This window comes from Rattus norvegicus, chromosome 20 (genome assembly GCF_036323735.1).
Source record: "Rattus norvegicus strain BN/NHsdMcwi chromosome 20, GRCr8, whole genome shotgun sequence".
Lineage (NCBI taxonomy): Eukaryota > Metazoa > Chordata > Mammalia > Rodentia > Muridae > Rattus > Rattus norvegicus.
The window spans coordinates 25,816,352-25,839,598 of NC_086038.1; the positions used below are offsets into that span (position 1 = coordinate 25,816,352).

The 23,247-nt window shown below is 40.2% G+C and overlaps 1 protein-coding gene across 3 annotated transcripts in view; it reads left to right on the forward strand.

Annotated features, from left to right (window-relative positions):
- The window catches only part of Tet1 (tet methylcytosine dioxygenase 1), a 72,793-nt gene extending 49,546 nt beyond the window's left edge, over positions 1-23,247 (forward strand). For all 3 annotated transcript variants that reach the window (XM_039099324.2, XM_063279662.1, XM_039099325.2), the window contains exons 6-12: positions 4,639-4,850; positions 6,293-6,443; positions 6,890-6,985; positions 9,138-9,227; positions 10,775-10,912; positions 11,582-11,882; positions 14,495-23,247. In XM_039099324.2, the coding sequence (XP_038955252.1) occupies positions 4,639-4,850; positions 6,293-6,443; positions 6,890-6,985; positions 9,138-9,227; positions 10,775-10,912; positions 11,582-11,882; positions 14,495-15,378 (1,872 nt within the window). In that variant the 3' untranslated portion in view covers positions 15,379-23,247. The remainder of the gene's footprint in view (positions 1-4,638; positions 4,851-6,292; positions 6,444-6,889; positions 6,986-9,137; positions 9,228-10,774; positions 10,913-11,581; positions 11,883-14,494) is intronic.

The following is a 23,247-nucleotide window of genomic DNA, read 5'->3' on the forward strand; positions in this document are numbered from 1 at the left end:
CCCAGAGAGAAATTTTAAATTACATATCTACCGATTTAGTTGTGGTTTGAATATTGAATCCAAGACCTTCTCACACTCTCAAATGCTATGCTATTGAGACTATACACACACGTACTTAAAAATGTTAGCTTATAGCTGCTGATGGTGCATTGTTTAATCCCAGCATTTGGGAGGCAGAGGGTAGGCAGAGCCTGGTCTACAGAGTGAGTTCCAAGACAGTAAGAGCTACACAGAAAAATCTTGTCTTGAGGAGAAAGAAAGTTTATTCTGGAACTGGAGATCAGGGCATTATACACACTAGACAAGTGTGCTTCAATGAGATCTATCTCCATCCCTTAGACTATTGGCTGGGAAGCTGAGGAATAGAGGTAAGTGTGGACTCTTTTTCAATCAATCAATAAAAGGATAAAATGGTTGTGGGGATGAGCTGGAGGGATGGCTCAGAGGTTAAGACTGCTTTTTCAGTGGTCCTGAGTTTAGTGCCTACCAACCACGGGGTGGCTCACAACCATCTATAATAAGATCTAATGCCCTCTTCTGGTGTTCCTGAAGAGAGCAACAGTGTACTTGCATACATAAAATAAATCTTTAAAAAGAAAAAAAGAATAAAAGGGTGATTCTATGACATGCAAAGTCCATGTCTAGACTGTTATCTATGGAAACAAGAACGCTGGGTGTGGAGGTATGATCCTCATCCTAGTATTCAGGAGGCTGAAGTCCCAAGTACTAGACGAGCCTGTACTATGCAGCCAGACTCAATCTCCAAAATAATAATAGAATGCAAGATATTTTGAAGAATGTTAGCTTCATAATGCATAGTGCATGTTATAAAACCTAAGTCTTGGCTTTGGCTTGGTGTGTGTAGGAAGGGTAACTGTGTGAATATGTCCTTCATGTGAATGGCAGGGGAGGACCACAGATGCCTTCTTACTTATCACATTATTTCCTCTACCTGCTCTGCAAAGCCCTGGTTAAAGGGATACATGTCCATGGCTTTTTTTTTTTTTTTTTTTTTTTTTTTTTTTTTTTTGAGCTTGGTAAGGATTTGAAATCATGTCCTGTGTATGCAAAGTAACCATGGTTGCTCAGTAAGTCCTGGGACTTCACCCCAAAGCAGATGGATGGATGGATGGATGGATGGATGGATGGATGGATGGATGGAGATTTGGGGTAATGTTTTTCTTAAGTCACATTGCCCCTTGGCTTCTACAATTTACAAGTTGACACATCCTTTGAGGTACAAAATTTACCAAGATTTAACTTGAATTTCACTTTTTCAATTTTAAGACAGTTTCATATAGCCCTGACTGGCCTTGCTTGGGCCTTGGGTTTCTTCTGCCTTCGCCTCTAATTGCTGGCTGGCATTTACCATAATGTAAGCTTGGCTAGTTTGGTCACACACACCATTTTGTTTCTGATTAATAGTATCAACTTTAGGGTTTGAAATGTAACTCCACAAGACTTTGTGGTTTTTAATCATTTGTTTAACAAGTGTTTGTGCTGTTCTGAACTGTACTCAGGAGCTTCAGTTGCTGCAATAGGGCAGACAAATCTGAAACAGCAGAGACTATTTTCTGTATTACTAGAGAATGGTTAAAGAAACTTGTCAGTACAAGCCTGTGATGACCAGGAGCCAATATTCGGTTTTCTTTTCAAGTAACCCATTTCTGCATAAAGCTCAAACTCACAAATTATGTATATCTTTATATGTATGTTTCTGTATATCTTGGGATATGTAGCAATGCCTGTGCATGTCCTTGAACTCCTGATCCTCTTATCTAAGCCCTAAAGTCTGATGAGTGTTCGGATTACAGGTCTGTCCCCACCACACCTATGTAGCTTTCAGCTGAGTCTCTGTGTCTCGCTTCCTGCAGTAACATCTGTGTAATAATATGGGCCTTGGATCCATCACTTGCTTCCACTCCATTCCCAGATAGAATTCCTGCTAGGGCTAGGAGATAGAAAGGAGGGAGGGCTCTTCTGTAACTGCAGGTGCCTGACCTTTGGCCCTATGTTTCTGCCAGAGTTTTGTTGGTACTAAAATTGGCTCGGAGTAGTTATTTGTTTTCATATGTAATGTGTTCAACATTCAGTGTCTTCATGTTTTGATATTTTGTATCTTTTTCATTTTAGCCTTTCTATTGGGATTTATTTTACCTTTATATTTGTGAAGGTAGTATATGTATATGTGGTGTATCTATATGGTAGGGTGTAGGGTTTTGTAGTTTTTTTCCCTTTATAGCACTAGGGATGAAACTTAAGGCCCAGTGCTTGCCAGTGAAGCACTTTGCTACTATGATAGGGCTCCAGATACTTTAGACACTTTTCAGTGTGTCTCCTTGGTTGGCTAGAAACCAGGAGGAGTCCTGGGATTAAATGTATATGTCAGGAAGCCTAACTTTATGTTGGTCTGGGGAATCTAACTTAGGTGCTCATATATGCTGAACCTCCTTCCTCCAGGATTTTTACATACTATAGAGATTTTTTTAAAGCTTTATTTTTTTAAGGTTTATTTATTTATTTTATATATATATATGAGTACATTATTGCTCTCTTCAGACACCCCAGAAGAGGGCGTTGGAACCATTATAGATAGTTTGTGAGCCACCATGTGGTTGCTGGGAATTGCACTCAGGACCTCTGGAAGAGCTGTCACTGCTCTTAACCACTGAGCCATCTTTCCAGCCCCATAAAGTTTTACATATGTACATTTTTACATTTATATATGTGTACACTTTACACTTTTATTACTAGTGCATATCAGTGGATGGCTGGGTGCTGGCACATATATATCATGGCATATAAATGTTCTCTTCACAAGTAGCCAGTGCTCTGCACCATGTGACTTCCATGCATCAAATTCCTACATTTTTTTCCCCTGGTGTTTTTGTTTGTTTTTTTGAGATAGGGTCTCACTGTGTAGTGCTGGCTGGCCTGGAACACACCTCTGTTCTCCTAATGCTGTGATTAAAGTCATGCCCCACCACATCTAGCTGATGATGTGATTTAGTGATGATCTAGTCTTGGTGGCAGGCTCAGGAAAATGGACCTCCTCCATCTCCCATCTCCCATGGACAGCTAAATGGTGCCATTTATTGAAAGGATTACTAATATTTGTTTGAGACAGGGTCTCTTCTATCCTAGGCTGGATTCAAACTAGATGTCTAGCTAGGGATAATTGAATTTCTGCTGCTCTTGACCTTCCCTCAGGGGTTCTGGGATTGCAGTCACATATGCACTTCTTTGTGCTATGTTTGTGCTCGACCAAACAGAGATAGTCTCATGCATGGCAGGCCAGTACTCTCTCAGCTAAGCTCTATCTCACCTGGACTTTTTACAGTGCAGATCATGTTCTCTTTGGATTATACCACTTCTGTTAACTCGGAAGACTCGTTTTTAAAACTCAGTCAGACAATTCATAGGGATTTTTTTGAGGGGGACTCCATGAAATCTAGAGTATCCCACTGCCATGATAGTTCCATTTCTTTGACCTTCAGTATTCTGACAACGTACATAGCTCCTAAGTGATGTATTTACTTTCTTTGTTTTTCACTACTGACTTCTTCAAATAAGACAAATGTCCTTAATTTAAAGCAGTTTTCTTGGGCATAGTGCCCTGTGGCTGTAGTCACCATGCTCAGAAGATGAATCCTGGGGTATAATCAGTTCAACCAAGCAGGGCATCTGAGCCCTCATGGGTGACACAGAGACTGTCTCAGCAGCAGGCAGAGCACCTTAGCCTCTGATGCAAAGAGTTCATGGTATAAGTTGTTTCCAGGCCATGAGAGATGACTCAATATTTAAGAGCATTTCCTCCTGCTCTTACAGAGGTCAAAGGTTCAGGTCTGTATTAGTCAGGGTTCTCTCGAATCATAGGACTTATGGGTAGTCTCTAAGGGAATTTGTTCATGACTTAGTATGTAGTCCAACTCTCCAACAATGATCAGTAGCAGCATGAATGGAAGTACAAGGATCTGGCAGTGACTCAGTTCCACAAAACAGGCAGATAAAGAAGAGAGAATCTTCCTTCTTCCAATGTCCTTATGAAGGTCTCCAGCATTAAAGGTGTGTACCACTTGCTTTGTCCCTGATGACCTTGAACTCAAGAGATCTCCTTGTCTTAATCTCCTGGGATTCATAGCCACTTTATCTCAAGATCTCCATTCCAAGATCCAGGTCAGAAACTTGTATCTTCCAGCTTCAAGATCTGGATCACGCGTGAGCCTTCCAACTCTGGATTGTAGTTTATTGCAGATAGAGTCAAGTTGACAACCAGGAATAGCCACTACAAGGTCATAGTACCCATATGGTGTTCCAAAACTGCATGTAACTCACACTACCCGTTCATATGTGTTATATGATATATGATATATATATATATATATATATATATATATATATATATATATATATATATACACACACAGTTAAAACACCATACACATGAAATTCAATGAAAAAAGCTTTTCTCATTTCATTTGTTTTACAGTGAGTCTGAAGCCTGGGCTATATAAGACTCCCCCACCCTACCTCACCCCACCCTCCCAAAAAAAGAAAGAAAAGGAAAAGAATGAAAGGAAAAAAGTCTGGTTCCCAATGGATAAAGCTTGTATAGATGAATACATTATGTTCTTTCAGGTGATTAGAAGAAGTGGTCCTGAAGAGAAGGTTATTTGTTTGGTTCGTGAGCGTGTGGACCATTACTGTTCAACGGCTGTGATAGTTGTTCTTATCCTCCTGTGGGAAGGTATCCCTCGACTAATGGCTGACCGCCTGTACAAGGAGCTCACTGAGAACTTGAGGTCCTACAGCGGACATCCCACTGACCGAAGATGTACCCTCAACAAAAAGTAATCAGATCTACTTGGTTCTCCCTTGACTTTTTTCCTCTGTTGTGAACAGTAAATTGATAAGACGAAGACTATCATGTGAGTAGCAGGACTCAAGTACCATGAAAGGAAAACCTACCTTCGGGAGGCTGCTACACACCTTTAGAGGAGTGATACCTCCGTGAGTTGGATCTAGGACTGCGTAGTGAGACCTTGTGTTTCCTCTCCTCCCAACACCCCGAAAATGCAATTAAGAGTATTCGGCTGGGACTGGCGAGATGCTTGCTCTTCCAGTGGACCCCAGGTTAAATTCCCAGCACCCACATGGCAGCTCACATCTGTCTATCATTCCAGTGATGACGCCATCACACAGACATATATGCATGGAAAACACCAGTAAACATTTCTTAAATGATAAAAAAAAATTCTAGTCAATTTAGGGCCATGTTCATTATCTTAATCAGCATATATATGTGTGTATCTTATATCATATATGTATATCCTCAAAATCTAAAGTTATGTCATTTTTGGCATGGTATCTGATCCAAAAGGTCTTTAACAGAATATTTATCAAAATTTGAGGCCTCTCAATAACAAATTCAATACAGAAGTAACATCAGTGGAATTTTGCTTTGGCTTCCATTATTGGTGGTGATCTCCACACCCTCCCCCAAGTGAACACTGAGCTGAGGAGTAGCTCATGGGTGCTGTACTTACTTACTTACCGAGCTTGTGGAACTTGCTGGGCTTGATTCCAACAAAAATAAAGAAGAAATTCAGTAAATTCAGATATTAAGGATTTTTTTTTTTTTTTTTTTTTTTTTTGCCCTTCACTGGGATGGAGCCGGTGCTCTATCCTCCTTCCTGTCATTTACAAATTTATTCATTTGTTGCTTGTTTGTTTATTTATTTATTCATAGATTTTTTTGGGGTAAGATCTAGATAGCTGGCCCAGAACTATAAACTTGCTAATTTAGAATCTACTTTAGTGCTTCAGCAATGCTACAAGCCAAGCAATCTTTCTTTTCATTACTCCTGTTGTAATACTCATAACATCATCTCATTAAAATTGGCAGAGATTGTATATTTAGTATAGTGCACTCTCCTTACCGAGGTCATGTTAGACAAAAAGGAGCTAAAGTTCAAAGAATAAATCAAAGTTTTTAGTGAGAAGTAAGATTTCAATTTTCTGCCTTTATTTCTCCTCGTGTCTCTAAAGTAGAACACAGGAAAGTTTGTTTTCTCCTGGCTTTAGAACCTTGAATAATCTTGTTAGCTAAATAAGAACCAGGAATGGATTCAAAGTAAAGAGGGTTCCTGTTAGGTTTGAGGCTAGAAGTAGTTAGGGTATGTCTGAATGAAGAGACTTAAAAGCAATGGATAAATATTATAACCTGTTCATAAATCATGCATGACTCCTCATTCCTGTGACCTTGTTTAATGTCCTGCTGACCATCTTCCAGACGTACCTGCACCTGTCAAGGCACCAACCCAAAAACATGCGGAGCGTCTTTCTCCTTTGGCTGTTCGTGGAGCATGTATTTCAACGGCTGTAAGTTTGGGAGAAGTGCAAACCCCAGAAAATTCAGACTTGCTCCAAACTATCCCTTACATGTGAGTTTCTTTTTGAATTTTCAGTGTGTCATCTACATTATATAACCATGTATAAGTACCTAAAAAGTTTCTTGAAAAGCAGTCATAATTTACTAAAATATGCACGTCACTACTTAGATTCTAAGTCAGGTAAAGACTTCAACTATTACTGTTGTCCATGAGTCTTCCTGCTCCCCAACACCAGAGGGAAGCATCATTAAAAGAACTTAGGGCTTTATGGGCAGCCAGAGTCAAACAAACCCATTTGCCAACATTTTAAAAACTAAGAAAGTGACAGGTGGTAGTGGTACATGCCTTAATTGCCAGGACACATGAGACAGAGGCGGGAGGATCTCTGAGTTGGAGGCCAGCCTGGTCTATAGAGTGAGTTCCAGGACAGTTGCAGGACTAAACAAAGAAAACCTGTCTCCAAAAACAACAAAACTAAGAAAGTTTACTTCCCACAGGACTACTATAAGAGAATTACTGGAAGGTGTTCTGAAGGAAGTGATGTGAAAACTGGATGGATCATTCCAGAACGAAAGACCCTCATAAGCAGAGAGGTTAGTCAAGTTTTTTTACTCAGTATTTTTAAATTGAAGTGTCAACTTATAAGTCATTATAAGGGAATGCAGGGGAGCAGTCATGGCTGAATAGGTATGGGAATGTTATGTTTTATTAGGGTAAAGATTATTCATGCCAGAGATGGTGGTTTGCAAACATGTCCCCTTATCATCACTAAATAGGTGCCTTTAAATAGTTCAAAGCACTCCACATAATCACATGTATGAATCATCACTTTCTCTGATGCATCACAATATTTTTATCAAACTTTCTTTTTTTATTGTGTGTGTATATTTGTGTGAATTTCACATCATGTACCCCAATTCCATTTATCTCTGCCTCCCCTCATAGCTACTCCTCCACCCTTACAACCTCCCCATAATAAAGAAAAAAATAGCTTAGTTGTGGAAGCTGTGATGTCCACATTTCTTTGCTTGTAAATGTTCTTTGTCTGAGGCCTCTGGCTTCTCCTACTCTACCAACACTGGATCCTCACAGGGACTCCTCTCAGGTGTCCTGTTGTTGCCCTGTGTCCTGCAGCTTTGGATCTGCAGGACTGGCCCCTTCATGTGCTCCAGCAGTTTGCTGATGGTGTAGATTTTGGGGTGGGTCAACTCAAAATGATTGATCTGAACCCGAAGGACACCTGAAGTGGAGCTGGTCAGCCCACTGGCTCTCATGCTCCAGGTGTTCTGCTCACTTGACACTCCCATATTCAGGGCCAGCTCTGCTACGTGCCCAGGACAAGTAAAGGGCCAGGGGCAGGGCTAGCTCTCTGGCTCTCTGAACCCTAAGGCCAGGCCTCCCACTTGCTGCCAGGGGTGAGGTGCGGGAGGAGGGTATCCCTTCCCATTCCTTGCCACTTGGAGGAAGACCAGTAGCAAGGACCAGTTCTCCCAAGCTCAAACCTGCAGGACTAGCTCACCCACAACTCTTGCAATGTGTAAGGCTGCTTCCCAGAGTACTGTAGGAGGTTACAGGCAAGGTCAGCTCTTACTCTCACACCCTGAAGGACAGCTCTTGCATGATGCCCAGTTGATGGATGGGGTCAGTTCTACATAGCCCTCAAGCATCAACATGTCTCCTTTAGACAGACTAGAGATGTCCTCCTGGCCTTTGGTCATGAGAGACTCCTGTTGCTGCAGGGCCATGGACCCAGACATGGTTCTGGTAGCACATGCCACCATGGTCCCAGGTGGCATTACCAGCCACTCACATCAAGGCTGTTCCTCACGACCCTCGACTCTCTAGTTTTGTACCCCTTCATTGTGCCCGCATCTCTCTCTTTCTTTTCCATTTCACCTTTACTTTTAATGCAAGGAAAGTTGGAGACAGCATAAACAGCTGGTGGCAACCAATGTTTACATTTTATATGTAATCTATATTGGACTGTAAAATGAGAAAAACCCCTATAATTCTTGCAGCTAAAGAACAAGTCTAGTGAAGTGCATTTGATGTTTAGATAAGTATAAAACTTTGCTAAAGGATGTACAGTTTCTGTAACCTGAAACATGGACCCTGCTCAGAACTTCTGTAAAGATTTCAGTTACTCAAATAAAGCCATGTAGAGGCTGGGAAAACCAGGTTTCAGCCCTTTCTGCTATTTTAGGCACTGTGGATTTTTATGTGCATATGGGACTGATGCAAAAAGTAAATAAAGCCCTAAGGTTTATTAGTAGTTAGCTAGTATAAATACTACAAATTGAGGAAGACTGAGAAATACTTAGAAGATGACTAATACAATTAGCAAGAACCTAAGTTAAACATGTAACATTGGCTAGTCTTGAACCTAGTCCTCCTGGGCTGGTACACCAGGTATTAGATGACAGTAGTGCTTTTTTGAAACTGGATAAGATGTTGCATGCATATCTTTATAGCTCGGTTTGCCTTCAGGACCCTTGTCTGTGTTCAATTCTATTAAGTAGGTGTGCCTTTTATTCTAACATCAAGAGTAATGTTGGAATATATTTTTCACCATATATATTTCTAATGTTACCATTGTTTTACCCACTGTATTATGGTAAATATGAATTGTATGTTAGCCACACATGGAATTATTTGAAGTGGAGTTTTATACACACCTGTAACTCACTTTAACATAGCTAACATGGTATTTTAAAGTTACATCACATGAATTATCTTTTACTATAGGAAAAACAGCTTGAGGAGAATTTACAAGACTTGGCTACAGTATTAGCTCCAGTTTATAAGCAGATGGCGCCAGTTGCTTATCAAAATCAGGTATTTTTTTTTTATGAAACTTTCATAATGACCTTAAGATTATTTCAAATTTCTATGTCAAATAAGTTACTATTCATATTAGTTTTACAAAGTTCCCTTTAAATGTGTACTTTTTTAAAAATAGTTGTCAGATTGTGTGTATACTTGCCTGTGTGTAAACATGTGTATAGACCACAAACCAGGGACGAGGTTCTTTTTTTTAAGCATTCTATGTCTCTGAGATAGTATTTCTTGCTGAACGTGGTTCTCACATTTACTGATAGCCTTTAAACCCCAGTGACCCTCCTTCCTCTCTCTACCCTCTTTGGGAAAAGCATACACAGAAAACTAGCCCTTCTGGATGGGTGCTAAGATGCAAACTCCTGTATGCAGGTTTGGATGTCAAACATCCTTAGAGTCTGAGCCATCTCTCCTAGCCTGAATACTCTTCAAATGTACGCTTTCTTATTGCTACCTTTCAAAAGTCTTCAAGTAGGGTTTTCCTGTTGGGTTTTGAGAGAGCCTTAAATGCTCCCGTCTAGTCTACACTTCACTTATAGTCTCAGTGATTCAATTATGCCTTAGGCAAAAGTGGGTTATGCAGTTGAGAGGTAATGTTTTATTATCCTTTAGGATCTCTAGAACTGCCAAAAATAAACAAAATTCTAGGGGAAATAGACAGACCTACCTAGGTGGGTGTCCAGCCTGATATATAAGAGACTTTGTTTATCAAAGATGGTTCAGTGGTTAAGCGTACCTACTGGGCTGGGGGTGATGGCTCAAAACTTTTTAAATCTCAGTGCTTGGAAACCGTGCAGGAACAGGTATATTTTTGAGTTCAAGGCCAGCCTGTTTTACACAGAGTATTCCTAGACAGCCAAGAGCTACATAGAGAAATTCTATTTCTATCCCCCACAAAAAAACCGAGCTTTCTTGTCAGCATAGTTTTTTTCATTTTTTAATTAATTTTTTTCATTTTATGTACATTTGTGTTTTGCCTGCATGCATGTCTGTGTGAGGATGTCAGATCTTGAAATCACAGACATTTATGAGCTGCCATGTTCATGCTGGGATTCGAATTCGATTCCTGTGGAAGAACAGTCAATGCTCTTAACTGCTGAGCCATTTCTCCAGCCCGACACCTCTATCTGATGAGGGTGTTCATTGTGTTTGTTTGGAGGTAGATAGCTCAGTTCCCTAGCCACAGCAACAAGGGCCTTTATCCATTGAGCCATTTTGCCTTCCAGCCTTGATACACCTTTATTGTCCTACCTGGGTACTTCCACATATATCTACGTATTTCTAGACACAAAACAAAACTCACACACAGAATATAGTAGGGAAGAGATCTTGCCTGGTTAGGTGGTTGAGTTATTTAGAATGCTGGCTGATAATTTGAAGACAGAGATTTGGTGCTCCCATTTGTAAGACTGCTCAAAACGATCTTGTCACCCTCTTCTGGCATTTGAACACGCATGCATGTTGTTCAAGACCCATGTGCAGACAAAACCATATAAAACAAATCTTTTTAAAAACATTATCTTATGGTTTTGACATTTGTTTCTAAGGTGGAATATGAAGACATTGCTGGAGACTGTCGACTTGGTAATGAAGAGGGGCGTCCTTTCTCTGGTGTCACCTGTTGCATGGATTTCTGTGCTCATTCTCACAAGGACATTCACAACATGAACAATGGAAGCACTGTGGTATGCACTTGAGTACTTTAGTCCTTTGTGCTTTAGGTGTGCTCCTAAAATGTAATTGTATTGAAAGAAAATTGGAAAGATTTTTTTATTGGAAGGTATGTGTCTTAGTTAGAGTTTCCATCACTGTGAAAAGACACCATGACCACACCAGTTCTTATAAGGACAACATTTAATAGCGGCTGCCTTCCAGTGTCCAGAACATGGCAGCATCCAGACAGATACAATATTGCACAAGGAACATCTTGATTTGAAGGTGGCCAGGAGAGCCTCTCTTTTGCCCTGGGCAGAGCTTGAACATAGGACCTCAAAGCCCACTCTCACAGTGATACACTTCCTCCAACAAAGCTCATTATGCTTCCCAATAGTATCACATCCCATGGGCCAGGAATTCAAATACATTAGTCTACGGGGGCCAAACTATTCAAACCATTAGAGTATGAATAAGAGGAAATACTTGTTGCCAGACAAAGCTTTAATCCCAGCAATTAGGGTGCTAAGACTCTTGGATCTCTGTGAGTTCTATACCAATGTGGATTTAAACTCTTTTAACACACCCTTTCAAATATATGAGTCTAAGGGGCCATTTTTTTGTTTTTTCAAACCAACACACCTGCTGTACATGATGCTAAGCAATGCTAAAATATGCCTATTCTCCCTTGCTGTCCTCAGGTTTGTACATTGATTCGAGAAGATGGCCGTGACAGAAGTGTTCCTGGGGATGAGCAGCTACACGTCCTGCCACTATACCGGCTTGCAGACACTGATGAATTTGGCTCCGTGGAAGGGATGAAAGCCAAGATCCAATCTGGGGCCATCCAAGTCAATGGGCCAACCAGGAAGAGGCGACTGTGTTTCAGTGAGCCTGTTCCTCGATGTGGGAAGAGGGCCAAGATGAAGGAGAAGGACAAGAAATCAGGTGCTACTGGCCTCAGCAAGAAGAGGAACTCTGCCTGCACAAAGGGAGCCCCAGGTGCGTCAGAGCTTTCATCCCCAGTGGGGTTTGAACTTGTTCTTTTTCTATTCTCTTGGCTAGCAGCCCATCCTGCCACACCCCCAGGGAGATGAATTCATTTCTGTTTTCTGATCTTTGCCAGGTCCTTATTTATGTTACCTACCCACAGATCATTGCTTTACCTTCCATTTGCCTCCGTTTCTTCTAAGGTCTAGGTCAAGTTTGTAAGAGTTGCTCTGCATGTGTACCTATGTGCCACAAGAAGGTGTCAGATCCCTTCATAGATGGTTGTGATCCACCATGTGGTTGCTAGGATTTGAACTCAGGACCTCTGTGAGAGCAGCCAGTGCTCTTAACTGCTGAGCCATCTCTCCAGCTTCCAACTCCTGTCTTTTTGTGAGACTGGTTTTGGTAAATAACTTTGTAGTATCACTATCTGGCTTTTGTTGTTTCTGGGTATGGTGCATGTGTGTGGGGAGTTGTTCTTTGGGTTTTTGTTTTTCAGACATCTTTGCTCTTTGTAGCCCTGGCTGTCCTCAAACTTGATCTGTAGACCAGGTTGGCTGGCCTTAAACTCAGAGATCCACTTGCCTCTTCCTCCTGGGTGCTGGGATTAAAGGCATGCACCTCCACTGCCTGGCTGCTATCTGCCTTTTAAACTAAATACCTTTTTTTATTAAACTGTAATTAGCTTCACATCTTAAAGCTCATAATGCACAATGATTTCTTTTTCCTGTTTCCTGTGGATTCTTTGGTAAAGTGTTGTCTGCTTAGTTCATTGACTAAGATTTCATCTTTTCCCCCGTCTTGGTCTACTTCACAAGACTGGAAATGCTTCTCACCATCTCATTGACTTGATAATTCTGAGACTGGGTTTGGTGGCGAAAGTAAATGCTTAATACCTTCAACAAATTTGATAATGCTAACTGGTGCAAATGTGATCACTTTTTGAATTTTTGCTATGGATTTTTTTTTAAAGATTTATTTATTTTAGGTATAAGAGTACACTGTCGCTGTCTTCAGACACACTGGAAGAGGGTATGGGATCCCATTACAGGACCTCTGGAAGAGCAGTCAGTGCTTTTAACCACTGAGCCATCTCTCCAGTCCCTGGATTTATTTTTTTGTTCTTGGAATGATTATAACAAATTTCTCTTACAGTGCCTTTTAGATTTTTTTCCCCTCTGCACACCGACTTTTATTTTATTTTTTTATTTTTAAAGATTTATTTATTTTATGTATGTGGGCACACTGTCACTGACTTCAGACACATCAGAAGAGGGCATTGGATCCCATTACAGATGGTTGTGAGCCACCACATGGTTGCTGGGAATTGAACTCAGGACCTCTGGAAGAGCAGTCCATGCTCTTAACCGCTGAGCCAGCTCTCTAGCCCTGATTTTTATTTTTAAAGTACCTCAAAATGTTCATTTTCCTGTTTTTAAATTCATAAAGACTTTTCAAGCGGAGTTAGAAATCTTTGTCACAGACCTAGTTGTCTCTGACAGCTTGTCTTACAGTCAGGATGTCCAGGGTTTTTCTTTCATTTTGAAGTGAACGTAATGAGGGATGGGAAGATGCTCACTAATGAAGGAGCACCGGCGCCTGCTCCTAAAGAGGAAGAATTCTTTAGGGAGAATTGTTGTACAAGTGGACAAGTACAATCAGCTGAGGTATGGTTCTGGGAAGTCCTGGGATTAAATCTGTAGCATGACCCTAAAACATTAGAAGGCCTGCGATTTTGGTATATGCTCTTAATCCCAGTACTGAGGCAGGAGGACTGTGTAAACTGCAGGCCAACCTGTACTATAAAGACCCTGTTTCAGATGCGTTTTTCACAGAATATGTCTGTGCACCACAGCATTCCTGGTTCCTCAGGAGGTCAGAAGAGGGTTTTGGGTCTCCTGGAACTGGAGTTACAGACAGTTGTAGGTGCCTTCCTCGTGGGCACTGGGAATCCAAACTTAGTTCTCTGCAATAGCTACAGGTTTTCTTAACCCCTGAAGCCAACTCTCCAATACCCATGATACAGTTTTAAAAAGTGAAAAGGGCACATGCCTTTGATCCTAGCACTTGGGAAGCAGAGGCAAAGGCAGGCAGATCCCTAAATTCCAGGCTTTTATCACTGGTTTTCAACCTTCCTGATGCTGTGACCCTTTAACACAGTTTCTCATGTCATTGGTGACATCCAATTATAACATTAGTTTCATAGCTCCTTCATAACTATGGTTTTTCTACCATTATGAATTGTAGTGTAAGTATCTGATATTACTTATGGTCTTGGATGACCCCTGTGAAAGGGTTATTGGATACCTTACTCCTGCAAGGAATCTTGCCCCCCATATTGAGAACTGGTGGTCTACATAGTGAGTGTTAGGATAAACAGGATTATGCTTTGACACTGTCTTAAACAAAGCAAAGCAATGTTTAATTACAGGCCTAGTTACAGCCAAATGACAGAGTGCTTGCTTCCCCAGGAGCGAATACCAGGAGGGAGAAAAGCATTTTAAAAATACTTTTTAACAACTGACAGGTGCCAAATAGCTTCTGTGGTTGTTTTCATGTTTGCTGGGTGTAACTTTGTGTTTATGAACTACTAGTGAGATAGTTTTATTTTATTTTGTTTAAAGGTTCGCACAACACTAAGATCTATTCATCAGCCTCATCTACTCCTCACCCAGTGAAAGATGAATCTACAGACTTCTGTCCCCTGCAGGCTTCCTCCACAGAAACATCTACCTGTATGTACAATAAAACAGCCTCAGGTGGCTTTCCAGAAACAAGTAGCATTCTCCACTGCACAATGCCTTCTGGAGCACACAGTGGTGCTAATGCAGCTCCTGGGGAATGTACTGGAATTGTGCAGACTGCTGCTGAAGTGGCTGCTCTTCCTCACCAATCTCTTCCCATAGCAGATTCTCCCCTTCATGCTGAGCCTCTCACAAGTCCACCTGATCATCTAACTTCTAACCAGTCAAACCAGCAGCTCCCTTTCCTCAGCTCTCCTCAGAAACTGGCTTCCTGTCAGGTGGAAGATGAACGGCATTCGGAAACAGATGAGCCTCCTCAACCCGAGGATGGTAACATCCCTCAACTTGATGAATTTTGGTCAGACAGTGAGGAGATCTATAATGATCCTGCCTTTGGTGGCGTGGCGATAGCACCCATTCATGGCTCAGTGCTGATTGAGTGTGCCCGGAAAGAGCTTCATGCTACCACCTCTTTGAGTTCTCCCAAACGAGAGGTCCCTTTTCGTGTGTCCCTTGTATTCTACCAGCACAAAAATCTAAATAAGCCTAATCACGGTTTTGATATCAACAGAATTAAGTGTAAATGTAAAAAAGTAACAAAAAAACCCCCCGCAGACAGGGAGGATCCTGATTTATCTCCTGAAACCAATTTATCATACCAAATTCCTTCTCGAGTTGCATCAACCTTAACCAGCGACAACGTTGTTACCGTGTCCCCTTATGCTCTCACTCACGTCGCGGGACCCTACAACCGTTGGGTCTAAAGGCTTCTCTCCTGTAATGCCTTTGCTAATGTGGTGTAGTTTTTCCGGTGCTGTTCAAAAGAAAGTCATTCTGTTGTTTACTGTTGCTTCATTTCACCCATTTCAACTCCGAGGTAAAAATTTTAAATAAAAGGGTGGGTACTTAACTGTGGTTATATTTTGAGAATTAGTAGAAGGTGAACATTTTCAGTAAAAATAAAATTTTTATAGTTTTAAATATTTAAACATCTTGGTTAGGTGTTGGCTGCGTTAGAACCACAGAGTCTGGTGCTTTATTTCATTTTATTTAGTTTGCTATTAAGAGGGTTTATAACAGGTTTCTGCAATAAGATGTAAAAACCAAGATGTAGTATTAACTCTACACAACTCCTGGTGCTTTAACCACATCAACATGGTAGTAATGACCTGAGTGATTGTTTTCTGGTGCCATTGTTCATGCATCTTCCAATCATTGCCATCATATGTGCACTTTTCTTTGAAGTAAACCAATGAAATGCTTTTTCTCTTAAAACATTTCTCCTATATAAAGTAATTCTTTATTCTAGTGATGGTTGGAGGCTGTTTGCTAACTGTAAATATTTTAAAAAGCACTTTCTATTTTTAAGAGTAACTTGAAATAGTATATAGCAGAATCCTAATGTCTGTTACGTGTGCGTATTTGAATACCAGAGAAGTCGTTTGTTCTTGCCCTGTACAGTCCCATCCCATTACCCTCAGCCTGTACACAAATCACATATGACCTTGGTTCTTTACTTATAGAATAGAGAATCTCTAAAAAATTGAAAATACAAAATGCCAGCAATATCAATTTCCCCTTTTTAATTAGAAAAAAATTGTCTTCTGAAGTCGCCTCCCGAATTAAGTATATGACCTATGACAGGTACTTTGAAAGGGAAAGGGAACAAATTGGGATCAGTCAAAGATTCCCAGTGTTTCAAGATCAGAACATAAGTAACATGTTCTTCCCAAATGAGAAGGACATATTCTGTAGAGATAATCGAGGGGACAAGCTTGCATTAGCATTGTCACCCTTACCCTGGAGTCCCATGGTAGTATTGAGAGCCAAATTATTCATTAATCTTACTCTATTGTGTTTAGGAAAATGGGAATCCTAACTTCTTGAGTAATCCTCTATTTTGAAGGCCACAGATAAAATCAGCATCCTAATTATTTTAGTGTTCCATTGTTTTGCCCATTGTTTAATTGACTTATTTATATATCAAGAATGATTTCCCCAAACAAAAACGTCTAAAACCAAGAGACCTTTCAGTGAGATCCAAGTGCACAGGTGCTACTGACACTCATGGGGTCGGATTCTTTGGATCTGGATAAGGATTCCTGTACCTCAGGAACCCTCATGGTGCTTCTCAGAGAGGCCACAAGAAGCCCACAACTACCACAATCTTGGTGCAAATGTAAACAGCTGCAGTGAGCTCTCTAGAGAATAACTTATTAAAAATGACACATGGTGCAAAGTGTCAGTTTCTGACCGAGGCAGATTTAGGAAGAGGAAGGGATTGTAAATAAGACATGTCCACTGACATTCCATCGTGTCCAAGGAGGCAGATGCTCCTGGGATAAAGACAACTTTTGATCTGATTTAGTGTTTTGCGTGCCTTAGATTTCCATTTATAAACATTTTTAAGCCTAGGGTTTCTTACGTAGGTATGTAAGTGTGATCATTTATTGCTTGATCTGCTTCAGTTAGGTATTTATTAGCGTAGATCACTAGAAATTAACCTTGGAGGTCTCAGACCTCAGCTAGAAATCCTTTTCTTGCCATTACAGGATAGAATCTTCTCCTCCTGCTTTTATTTGTCCATTCATCTGTCCATCTTTCCAAGGCACATTTCATTTAATGCTTCTCAATTTGATTGGTTTGTTTTTCCTTGAATTACCTCTTATAATACAGACTAATAAAGGATGCTTGGAATTACTTTCAAAGGACATCACAAATTATCTATAAATGAAGAGTTACAGTAATATGTAGTCAAGCTGATGTGTCTTTTTTGATAAGGTCATGTTCTTGGTTGCATACACCAATGTTGATGAATGGGACTGTTGGGGTTTATGAATTTAGTTGAACTTTGGCAAAATAAGTACACGAAGCTAATCAGTTTCAACAAAAATGTTGTCATTCCATTGTTAAGGTTAACATTAGAGATGGAGTGCCTCAACCAACAGCCCTCTGTGGGAACTTCATTCTATTACGTTCATGGTCTCTCTGATGTGCTTTGTGGACATCCTGTGCTTTGTTGATGTTCTACTGCACTGTCTGATGGCTATACACTGCTTTAAGAATGGTCTTTCTTTTTTTTTTTTTCTTTTTTCTTTTTTCTTTTTTTCGGAGCTGGGGAGCGCTCTACCACTGAGCTAAATCTCCAACCCCAAGAATGGTCTTTCTTAAGAAACAAAATAAATTGGTTGGAGATGACAGTCACTTATCCAACTCATCCATCTAACAGTCTTTCTACACCTCTACTGTTTTATTATAATTAGATTCCATTCCTTTTACCTCATTTGTGGAGCTCTAGTTAAGACTGTTGTTCATGGTGCGAACATTGGGTACATTGTATATGACTTCCATGGTCGCCCTGGTGATGCTATGATCTTGCCTACTATAGAATTATACATCACCTGCCCTCTCAAAAATCCATTTTTGGTGGGTTTACGTTTTATGAAACTGGATCTCTATGTAGTTCTGGCTGTCCTGGAACTCTTGTGGCAGACCAAGCTAGCTAGCCCAGCCTAGAATTCACAGAGCTATCTCCCTGCTCCTGCCTCTGTGCTGGGATTAAAGTTGTACTCCAGCTCCCTCTTAGCTGTTTTGTTGTTCTTGTGTTTGTTGGCCTTGCATATGTCCTGTTTCCAATTCTCTACAAAGTACCTAGGAAGGCCAGGTACCAAAGAGACCGTGTTACAAACTTCATTGAAATCTATTGTTGGGACTTGAGGCTAATAGAGGCCAATTTTTGGAACAAGTCCACATCTTAAATTATTTCCCAAACAAAGTCATTGCATTTGTGAGACACAGAACTTCATTAGGTGAAAGCTGTAAGCTATTCACTTACATTCATTCCATTACATAGTTAACTGAATGGCTATTCTTCTGTAAATGATATACTGACTTAATTCACATGAAGTAACCTACTTCTCATTATCATTTCACAGTAGCATGTACAAAACTAACCCCAAACTAGTCATATTATATATATATAATGAGACTCTGTGTGGGATGAAGCTATCAAGTCAAGACATGACATGACATCTTCTATCAATTGTGGGTGCATTTACCTTTGTGCCAAACAAGTAGGTGTATGCAGTCTTTAACAGGAAGCTACCCTGAGTTTCACTCCTCAGTGCGTGGGAATCTTTGAGTCTAGATTTAATACAACTGAGTTTCATCTTTACTACACATTTACGACAAGAATTATTATGATAAAGGATAATGTGGTGACTACTGCTGCACCAGAAGTCTCCTCAGAAGGCAGTGCTCAATCCCTGAGCTCTCAGGACGGAAGGCACCTATCAAGTTTAACAGCTTGAGGGCCACTCTGTTCTCAGAACTGGATAAAACAAACTTTTCTCACACAGAGAGGATTGTAGTACCGAGAATTCTCTTGATTTTTGTGCAAGTCAAACATAAACAGCTTTCTGTCCTCTGGTGAGGTTCAGAACAAGAAAGGTAATGTTGAGATTAGGTCAAGATTCCCTTGACTGTCTATCCTAGGCTTTGCCAGGAGAACCTATGACATTAACCTAGTAACTCTTTCCTATGCACATGGCAATCCTTGTTTCTGTCATTCCCTCTGGAACCCAGTATTAGGAATACACAAGGAGTTCTTGAGGGCTGGCTGAGGAAACCATTGAAGAAAGCATGTCTTTGTATATACTCTGTAGCTGTGGTTACACTCCCTTGCTGCCCCTCCTCGACTTCAGTACTGATGCGGCCGTCATCATAAATGGAACCGCTGCTTTATTACTTCTATGTGCTGCTCACTTTGGCATATTTAGCCATGTGGTATGGTCATTGCTTAGTGGTTTGAGATGACTAAGTTTTTTTTTTCAATGAAATGAGTGTTTCATACTGTATTTCTCATAGCATTAGAAAATTGTGAAGACCATTTAGATAGTCACTGTGTCTTCCCACTTGACCTGATTTTCTTCAAAATCGTTAAGATTCCTAAGCATTTCTCTTTTGTTTTATTTTTCATTTGGTTGGTTGGTTTTGTCTTTATATAATAGAAATTGGGCTTCTATTAAATTGTGAGACTGGACTTAAGAGTCTCATGGTGGTATATAGCACAGTCTTGAACTATGGCCAAGAATGTTGAGAACTTCTTTTTCCCTTTCTTTCCTTCTGAAACTGGGTGTCACTATACACACCTGGCCAGGTGACATGGACTGATCTGGCCTTGAACCTGTAGTGGTTGCTTCTGCCTCTGACTGTACCACACCTGGTTTTTCTGGTGCTGGGATTGAACCAGATTTTTTTGTATCAGGTAAACACCATCAACATTCTCCCATCCTAGACCTTGGGTTTCCTTGGTAAGGAGTCATCATTCGTGTTTACATTCAGCTCTAGAAAATCTTAGCATGTTGCCAAATCCTTTCCTGAAATTCCTGGTTCAGATGATCTCTTTTAATTGCTAGGGTATAGACACAGGGCTCCCTACTCAGCTAATTGTATTGTTAGCCCCAGTTCTTTTCCCGGATAACCTATATGCTCAAACTATGTGTTAGTCATAATCTCTCACGTTGACCCTGAGATCCCAGTGCTCAAAATTACTTTGTTGCAGTCTGCAATGTTTCTAGCTTCAAAATTAAAAGGTTAACAATTTCTTCATTCCTTTTCTACATTTGGATTTCCTTATGATTAAAAATCTGCTGTTGTCTTGTGTGTGCATCCTGGTCCCACCGCTCAGGTCATCCCTTACGCAAATGTATCTGGTTCACTCACGTTTTCCATTCTGCTTTCTTTTGAGACATCAGACTGGCTTTTGCCTCAGCATCTTGGCTTATCTTTTAAAACCACATGTCACAAAGTCTAACAACCCGCTTGACTCAAGTGTGTGATCCCAACTGCTTGAGAGACAGATGTGGGATGATAGAAGGAAAAGGAACACCAGTGGGGTGCAGAGCTGCCATAGAGTTTGTGACATGGTGCTTGCCAAGCTTGCTGGAAGCCACCTGGGTCCAATCCCTAGTACTACAGAAAGAACCATTCTCTCTGGCTTTCCTATCTCCAGCTACTAAAATTCAAACCTGCCAGGCAGTTTTAGTCACTGGATCTTATATGTAGATGGACTTTCTTTCCCTTATCCTCATTTTCTACCTTTTGTAGAAACAAATACCTATATCTACCAACAATCTCATTCTGTTGATGGGAACCTGTTTCCTAAGGTAAATTTACTGTAGAAGTTCTTTAGCTGTACTGGTATCTTAATAATGGCCCTGATATACTGGAACTAGGATCTTGTCTTAAATCCCTGCTCAGACAATAGAGCCCCACATCCTTACACACAATCTGGTTGCAAACGTAAGTCATTGGTGATGAGCCACCAGAAGCTCTGGTGAGGAAGGATTAATACTTCTCGTCTGCCCTCTTCTAATTTTAACTGAAAATAGATGTTAAAAATAGGTAATATTTTGACACTAAATAGGACGTGAATGAAAAAACAAAAAAAGCTTAGCATCTCTCCCTAAGTGTGGTATGTACACTTGTAATTCCAGGCCATGGGGAGGCAGGAGCAGTAGGATGGTATCCTGTCTTCAGAGTGCTTTGTGCAACGTCTCACCAGCTCTGAAGTCAAAAAGCAGTTCCCTTTGACAGACAAGCTGCCAGCAAGAATAGCCAGTAGCTTGCTCCATGTCACACAGCAAGTCAAGTAATATGAATGAAACGATGTATGTTTTGCCTGCATGTATGCATTTGCCATGTGTGTTTACCGAATAGAGCTAATAGAAAAACAGAAACCTTACAAGCCTGTTTCTCAGCTAGCTTCATTTCCATTGTTTAGCCAGCTGTTGTGCTATTAAAGATCTGTTGCAAAGCTTAGGTTTATGGTGCGTGTGTGTGTGTGTGTGTGTGTGTGTGTGTGTGTGTGTACACACGTGTGCGCTTTACTTGGCCTAGAAGATGCTGTTCTGCACCTAACCCAGGTTGCTACAGTTCTAGGTCAGGGATTGCTCTTCTCTGCTCAGTGATAAAAAGCATAGGGATAAATATCCCTTTACCATTAATAGGAAGACTTTTTCCACCAAGTAATTTTCTAAATAGGACTTTTAATGCCCCTCATGATCAAAGTTTAATATATTTAAATATGTTGAAATGAAGGTTTCTTGAAGAAGATGGTGCTAGCTGAACAATTTTAGTTCCTAGCCCCTCATTATAAATATGCAAAATTATTGGTAACAGGTTTTATTGTCTCTGGATTATATCTTTTGTTGGGTGTTATTCATTTTGTTTTGGAGAGTGTCTGTGTGTGTGTGTGTGTGTGTGTGTGTGTGTGTGTGTTCCCTCTGCTTCGCTTGTAGCCATAAATCTTTAGAGCAGGTATACCTAGAGTTAAGAATGCTGACATGTATTTGTGAAGTTTCTAGTAATCTGTCTAGAGGTTACTTTAACAGCCTCTCTATGAGGTAGTATATTTTGACTATAGTGATACATTCTTTGGCACAAATATAAGGGGAACAGGCCAAAGAACCTTGAATATTCAGTGTGGCCTCCTCTTATGTTGGTGAGTCTTCTTTCCAACATCTCTTTGTGCTGTGATAAAATGGCTGATTGACTATATTTGACTTTACAAACACAGCTCATAGGAAAGATTAAATATTTTTATTGCAATGTATGGTCATATTTTTTTTAGCTTTATGGAGTTAACATTGTGATAGGTGCTTTAAGAGAAATATTTTTCCAGAAATGGTTTTATAGCTAAACTTTGGGCAGCTTTTGCATTGTGATGTGTGGGTCGATGGTTATATTTGGGTTACTAGGAAACCATGAAGTGTTCCCTATGGGGATAGCTGTACGAAGCCATGGCAGAGAAATCAGCGGGTGAATCCTGAGTTGACTCATGTTTCTCTCATAGAGTGATCTAGCATATAAATTAACACGTGTGGCATTAACTTGGTTTACAGGAACCAGCAAAATGTTTAGTGTTGGTGGGAGTAGGACATTAGTTCACATTCCTCACCACGTACAGTAGTGGTGAATCGGGGTTCTGAGTCTCCTTGTGAAGGCACCCCTTTCCACCCAGCCCCTGGAAGATGCTCACTGTTAATTTTGACTGTTACCATCCCACTGTCGCATCTCAGTAATTAAAGGTTTTTATCTTAAATAATGCTGTCAAAATTAAAAACAAACAAACAAAAACAGTTTAGTTCTTCACTTATGAGGGAAACAGTTAAGCAAAGCACTTTGCCACATTAAAGGGAAAGAAAATCCTATAATGGTCGTTTCAATACATAGTCAATATTGAGTCCTCTGCACAGAACGGAACACTTCGTAGCAGTACTTGAATACTTGTGAGTTGGAATTGCATGTTACTTGAAAGATCTAATTAAGCTAAATTTTGGTGCACAGCAGTTGTACATGATTTCATGTTTATGTAGCAAAATACATTGAAATGTACTAGTATTGAAACATAAATGTAAAAATAGTTGTGGAAATTGTCTTATTTTCCTTATGTCTCATTTGTTTTAAGCATAAATTTTCTTTTAAAAAATTCTAACTAAGGATAAATGAATACTGTAATTGAAGATATATTTTAAATCTTTGTCATGTTTTTTTTTAAAGCTATTGCAAATTGTATCATTCCTGATTATATAGAACTTTGTGGGTGGTATAAAATAAATTTTATACTTCTA